General features: G+C 45.8%; 1 protein-coding gene across 1 annotated transcript; it reads left to right on the top strand.

Moving 5' to 3' along the window:
• Positions 1-1,658: 1,658 nt before the first annotated feature.
• CT47B1 (cancer/testis antigen family 47 member B1) lies at positions 1,659-4,997 on the top strand. Its single transcript, XM_032756428.2, has 3 exons — positions 1,659-2,678; positions 3,565-3,720; positions 4,855-4,997. The coding sequence occupies exons 1-2, from the start codon at positions 1,895-1,897 to the stop codon at positions 3,687-3,689; spliced, it is 909 nt and encodes a 302-aa protein (XP_032612319.1). The 5' UTR covers positions 1,659-1,894; the 3' UTR covers positions 3,690-3,720; positions 4,855-4,997.
• Positions 4,998-6,847: the final 1,850 nt, after the last annotated feature.

Here is a 6,847-nt window from a genome sequence, read left to right as displayed (position 1 = left end):
TTTAACACATATCGTTACAAAGTTCGTTACATCAAAAGTGATATCCAGTGACATCTAACTTTCATGGATGTATTTGACAGTGTTTGTCCAAGTTAAAAATAAAAGTTTGTTTTAAATGAATAAACTGAAACGTGGGAAGATTTTTCAGTAAATAATCCTAACTCAAATCTCTCCTTTACCTCTTTGTTTTGGCCCACCATACCTTCATTGAAAGGTATTACTTTCCACCACTCGGTAAGACTGTTTGAAATTCTTTTACTGCAGCCAAAAATCAAGTAAAATGACAAGTTTAAAACAATTTTTGAAAAGAGAGAGATGGGGCTCATCTTTAGAGCTGTGTGTTGTGGCTACTGAGCACTTGTAATATGGCTAGCCTGATTTAATATGTGCTGTGAGTGTGAAAATAATATTGCATATCTTACTAATTTTTTTTTTGAGACTGAGTCTCGCTCTGTCACCCAGGCTGGAGTGCAGTGGTGTGGTCTCAGCTCACTGCGACCTCCACCTCCCAGGTTCCAGCAAATTTTCTGCCTCACCCTTCTGAGTAGCTGGGACTACAGGGGCGCACCACCATGCCCAGCTAATTTTTTGTATTTTTAGTAGAGACAGGGTTTTACCATATTGGTCATGCTGGTCTCGAACTACTGACCTCAGGTGACCTGCCTGCCTCGGCCTCCCAAAGTGCTGGATTACAGGCGTGAGCCACCACCCCCAGGCACTTTTGGTGTTTTTGATGCTTAGCTCTTATGAGATGACCTTGTCCTTTTAAAAAAGTATCTCTTTTTTTTTCCCATTATTTGGAGGTTTGAAGTGAATTTGGCAGGATTCATTAAACACCTTCCAGTGTCTGTCATTTACCACCTCAACACTCGGTGATGACTGCATCCATTTCAACTCTGCACATTCTTTTCTAAGTAGCTTTAACTATGTTAAATCATTGAAATTCTTACGTCTCTTCTTGGGAGGTTTACACAACTGCTTAGGTATGAACTATGTAACATTTTTATGACACTATCTCTACTGCTATGAGCCATTACTAGGTGGAAATAAGTGAACTCTGTGAACACCTTGCAGTTCCCATGCTCCAGGGTGCCTCCACATGGGACTACTACAGCGTTGCTAATAATCATAAAATTAAAAGGGCAGGACTTGTGTGGACCTAAAGGGTAGCCCTGGACACTATGGCCTCATAGAAAAGGTAGAGCTCAGTCTGGCACGGTGGCTCACGCCTGTAATCCAAGCACTTTGGGAGGCTGATGCAGGTGGATCACAAGGTCAGGAGATCTAGACCATCCTGGCCAACATGGTGAAACCCTGTCTCTACTAAAAATACAAAACCTAGCCAGGCGTGGTGGCGTGTGCCTGTAGTCCCAGCTACTCAGGAGGCTGAGGCAGGAGAATCACTGGAACCCAGGAGGCGGGGATTGCAGTGAGCCGAGATCTTGCCACTGCACTCCAGCCTGGGCAACAGAGCAAGACTATGAAAAGAAAAGAAAAAGCTCTGGATTCTGGATTCTCAGATCTAGAGCTTAAGGGCCTTGATCATTCATTGGACACAGAACATGTCAATCTGAAGTTTTCAGCAAATGAGCTTAGAGCTCGCTGAGAGCCCCTCGTTGACCCTTCCGGTCCCACCCCCTGTCGCCTGCCAACCAGAATCTTTCCCGCCTTGTCTAAGTCCTCTCAGGCCAGCCTTGGTGGGAGATTCCTAGGATTCGCTCCCTGCCCTTCCCACCTTAGGGTGTCTTCTGAGACAGACTCTTATTCCCTCAATAAAGAGACAGACTCTTATTCTCTCAGCAGCCAGCCCCTCGCCTCCCCTCAGCCGTAGCCAGCTTCTTCACCGCGGTCGCCTCAGCCTGCTCGCCACCCCAATTGAGGCGCTGCTGGTGTCATGTCTGCCACAGGGGACCAACACCCGACCCAAGGGGACCAGGAGGCCCCGGTAAGCCAGGAGGGAGTGCAGGCCGAGGCGGCCGGAGCTGGTAACCAGGAGGGCGGCGACTCCGGCCCCGACAGCAGCGACATGGTGCCTGTGGCCGAGGTGGTCGGAGTCGCAGGGCCCATGGAAGGCCTCGGGGAGGAGGAGGGTGAGCAGGCGGCAGGCCTGGCCGCAGTCCCCCGGGGCGGGAGCGCCGAGGAGGACTCGGACATCGGGCCCGCGGCGGAGGAAGAGGAGGAGGAGGAAGAGGGGGATGAGGCGGCCAACTTCGACTTGGCGGCGGTCACCCTTCGCTACCCGGCGGCGGGCATTCGCTTCCTGGTCCTGGACCTGGCCCACTTCCTTCGCCGCCGCCTCTATCACAACGACCACATCCTGCTAGCGAGCCGTCACCTTAGCCGCCTGATGGCGGGGCCCCACGCTGATGGGCCCAACCTGTGGGGCAACCCCCGCCTGCTGCTGCTGCCCCAGATGCTGGGTGCAGGGGCCGCAGCCCGGGAAGGCGAGGGCCTGGGCCTGATCCAGGAGGCCGCATCAGTCCCAGAGGCTGCAGTGCCAGCTGACCTGGCCGAGATGGCCAGGGAGCCCGCCGAGGAGCCTGTGGAGGAGGCCACAGAGGAGAAACCCTCAGAGGAGGCCGCAGAGGAGAAGCTTGCAGAGGAGGCCACAGAGGACCCAGACGCAGAGGAACTGGCCACAGAGGAACCGACCACAGAGGAGGCCGCGGCCCCGGAGGGTAAGGAACGGGCTAGCGGCAGCAGCAAGGAGGCAGGGACCCATGTGTCCCAGGGCTCTGGGTAGGGCCGCGGTGCGGGCACATCTGGTGAAGCAGGTGGTGAAGGGGGAGTTGGGGCCTCGGGTGGTGAAGGGGAAGTCGGGGCCCTCCTGAAACTTAAGGCCCAATGTGTCCCAATGAGTCGAAGCCCAATTCTCTAACGACATCTATGCTTTTGAGAAAACTTGCCCCCCTCTACCAACCTGTATTAGATAGGAGATCTGAGATCATCGATGCCATTTGCGAGCCCGAAGATGAATGGCTGGGTAGATAGGGGTTCAGGAGGGAGCTCCGCAGGAAACAGAAGGGACGTCCGAAGGAAAAGAACAGGGAAATGGCAGGCATCCTTTTTGGTTCACAGCTTTTCAAAGTGTAAAGATTCGTAGAAAGTTGATCCCCCAAATGATGAAGTGATACATGAGCCCTTGGTTAAAATGAAGCATTCGAGGGGGTGAGGAACCAATGAGCTTCACCATAGAATTTGTCTTTTGAGGTAAACAAATATTTTCCCAACAAAGTTCTGACCAAAACGCCGTAGAATGAGATCAGACCCGATGATTCAGATCTCTTCTTCTCCAAAAAACTAGAAATAATCAGCAGCTTTGGGTGGGAGATTTACTGGAAAAAAGGGAAATAGTGTCCCTGTGGAAATGATCAAGCAGCAGCAACTTGAGGGCCATGGAACTGTTGTGAAAACCAGTAGGAAGGTGCCCAGCTATTCCTTTCTTAGTTAACTCTATCCTGCTTCTCCCGAGGGTGGAGTAACTGAATGCCGCTGCTAGTTATAAATTGGGCTATATTTTCTGTGAAAGTCTGGTCCCAATGTGTGTATTATTCTTCCCTAAAGAAGTCACTAAATGTCAGCCTGAAAAGTGGGATGAAGAGGCCCAAGATGCTGCAGGCAAGGAAGAGAAAGAACAAGAAGAAGAGAAGGATGCAGAAAACAAGGCGAAGAACTCCAAAGGGACCTAGACGCAGCAGAGGGGAAGCCAAGAAAATCCAGGTATCTCTGTATAGCTTTGAGAATCCCTCAACTATTCCTGGCATTTACCTGTTGCTGACAGTTTTATTGAACAACAAAAAAAATTCTCATTAAATTAAGTAAGAAAAAGTTTAAAATTAGTTTAAAAATTCAGTTTAACTTACTTAAAATGTTACTAGAATATTCATGTACCTAGTAATATGAACTGCAGTGTGTTCTGAAATATACTTCATGGCTACTCATTTGTTCGTGTTGAGGTCTTTTGTCCTCTAGCTGCAAGACTACTAACAAGTGGCAAATGTATCAGACCTACTACCAAGACCAATATTTGTGTAGAAAACAGTTGCCAGACACAGCCGCTAACTTGGCTGGGCCATGCATTAGTTGGGCCTTCATTACTTGACCACAGAAATGCAGGCTCCCATAGTAACTAGGAGACAACTCAATGCCTTTTACAAAATGACTGCTTACAAATAGCAAAAAGCTAAGAATTTCGAGTAGGACCATAATTAATGACTAATACCTAAATATTTATTTAGCTATATATTTTGGTATTTTATGTCACAGTCAGATGAAAAGAATGTGTGTTTATCACTGAATTGGTAATTAAGTCTTCAGGTATTCCTGTCTTTGTGTGTATTTAAATGGTTAACATTTTTCTTTCTTTCTTTCTTATTTATTTTCCATTTTCACGGCCGTATATTTCATAACTGCTTCTTTCCCACATGGTAGATATGGAAACCAAGGGTCTGGGAGGGTAAGGGAGTATCATTTGTGGAACCAGCACAGGCTGTTGAAGCTTGAGAGATTTATTTAAATCCCAGAATGGCCCCTCATGTAAAAGCAAAAACAACAAGCTTTTCTAGTGCTAAGCAGACAAGGTTAGTGTGATCATTTGACTGAAACCTTCCGTTTCACAAGCAGCCTGATATCCAAGCTTGTGAGTTACAAAAGGAAAAGATGGTCTTCTCTACTTGTTTAAGATATAGCACACAAATGTTGCAGATATACACAGAGCTGGCCATTTTCTTCTATTTAGAAAGTTACTGGTGCTGGTTAATGTTGTACTATTGTTTATTTTCTCTCATTTCATCCCACAGTTGGGAGGAAAAGAAAGAAGACTCTGTTGTTCATTGTTTTTATTTTTTTTTTCAGATGCCTGTGGGAATTTTAAAACATATCATTACAAAGTTCGTTACATCAAAAGTGATATCCAGTGACATCTAACTTTCATGGATGTATTTGACAGTGTTTGTTCAAGTTAAAAATAAAAGTTTGTTTTGAATGAATAAACTGAAACGTGGGAAGATTTTTCGATAAATAATCCTAACTCAAATCTCTCCTTTACCTCTTTGTTTTAGCCCACCATACCTTCATTGAAAGGTATTACTTTCCACCACTTGGTAAGACTGTTTGAAATTCTTTTACTGCAGCTAAAAATCAAGTAAAATGACAAGTTTAAAACAATTTTTGAAAAGAGAGAGATGGGGCTCATCTTTAGAGCTGTGTGTTGTGGCTACTGAGCACTTGTAATATGGCTAGCCTGATTTAATATGTGCTGTAAGTGTGAAAATAATATTGCATATCTTACTAATTTTTTTTGGAAATGCATTGTTTTAATAATTGTTTTGATGACATATATTACAGTGTCAGAAACAAACAACATATCAGTAAACATTATAAAACATGTGTATTATCAATCAACATCATAATGCACTGATAAGAGAAAACATAATGAGATATATCCAGATTCCTTTTTTATGATATCCCTAACCAGGGTTCAGAAGTCCCAGAGAGTAAGGAAGTGAATGGGAGGAAAGAGGGAAAGTGGTTATTGGTGGATGGGTCCTTATATTTCTTTTAAGACAATTTTATTTACCAAGTCTGACCAGGGTATAAACTTTATAAATATAGTAGTCAATATCAATAATTAATGATTCTTAAATGATTCTGGCTGCTCCTCAAGCAGCCATTCCACCTCCTGCACTGAGAACAGCGATGTCATTCATCAGCACAGCCTCATCCTCCTTGTCATTGGTCAAATGATTGGTTCAGGGATGATGCAAGCCAATATGTGCCTGGCATTCCCCTTGTTCCAGTGATTGATTCTGCAGAATACAGGTGACATAAGGTGGACTAATCAAAGTCATATCCAGAACTGTCAAAGGTTCGGTGAAGTCCTTTTAGATGGCAAATAACATCATGTGATGCCTTAGACATTTTTGCTGAGAGACCCAAAGAAAATCACAGCCCGAGATAGACCATTAACATGAGCACAAAAATGGACTCAGTGCATTGAAGGCAGGCACTTCTTCCTCATGAGAGGGCTTCCTAAGCTCCATGGGATGTTCAGCTCCACCTGCAGCCCAGTAAGTATCAGGGGCATGCCCCGGCTAATAGCAGCAACCCAAAAGTAACTCCACATGTTTCCAAATGTCCCTTGCCTGGGAAGTTTCTTCTTCACCTTTGAGAACTATCACTAAATCTAGTATTCCCTAACTTTAACAAACCAACCAACCTGTCCTCACACCCTTCTGCGGTTACTACCCCGTTTTTCTACATAGAAATTTTTATTGAGAATTTCTTATCGTCCTGGTCTCCATTTCTTTATTTTATACTCTTCTGTGAGCCAACACTTGAAGACTGCTCTTGGTAAAGCAATGAGCTCTACACTTCAATCCTGTCATCACATTTCAGTTCTTATCAGGTTGACCTTCCAGGGACATTCAATATAGTTGGCTTCTGTTCTCATCATCCTTTCTTCTCTTGGCACCCGCCAGTGCACCCTTCTGGTTTCCCGAACAGAAGCCATGTCTCAGGCAGCAGTGAGGCCAGATAGTGGATTCCTGTGCCCTTAGTCTCACTCTGTCACCCAGGCTGGAGTGCAGTGGTGTGGTCTCAACTCACTGCAACCTCCGCCTCCCAGGTTCCAGCAATTCTCCTGCCTCAGCCTCCCGAGTATCTGGGACTACAAGCGCCTGCCACCATGCCCAGCTAATTTTTTGTATTTTCAGTAAAGACGGGGTTTCACCGTGTTAGCCAGGATGGTCTCGATCTCCTGACCTCGTGATCCACCCACCTCCGCCTCTCAAAGTGCTGGGATTACAGGTGTGAGCCACCATGCCCAGCCTTACTAATTTTTTTTATA

This window comes from Hylobates moloch, unplaced genomic scaffold (assembly GCF_009828535.3).
Source record: "Hylobates moloch isolate HMO894 unplaced genomic scaffold, HMol_V3 SCAFFOLD_7, whole genome shotgun sequence".
Lineage (NCBI taxonomy): Eukaryota > Metazoa > Chordata > Mammalia > Primates > Hylobatidae > Hylobates > Hylobates moloch.
Note: the sequence above shows the minus strand (reverse complement) of the source record. Positions and strands in the feature narration are given on the sequence as shown.

Coding starts and splice junctions, on each gene's coding strand:
- CT47B1 (XM_032756428.2), top strand. CDS start 1,895: ATGTCTGCCACAGGGGACCAACACCCGACCCAAGGGGACCAGGAGGCC. Junction 2,679..3,564: donor GGAGGCCGCGGCCCCGGAGG/GTAAGGAACGGG, acceptor TCTTCCCTAAAG/AAGTCACTAAATGTCAGCCT.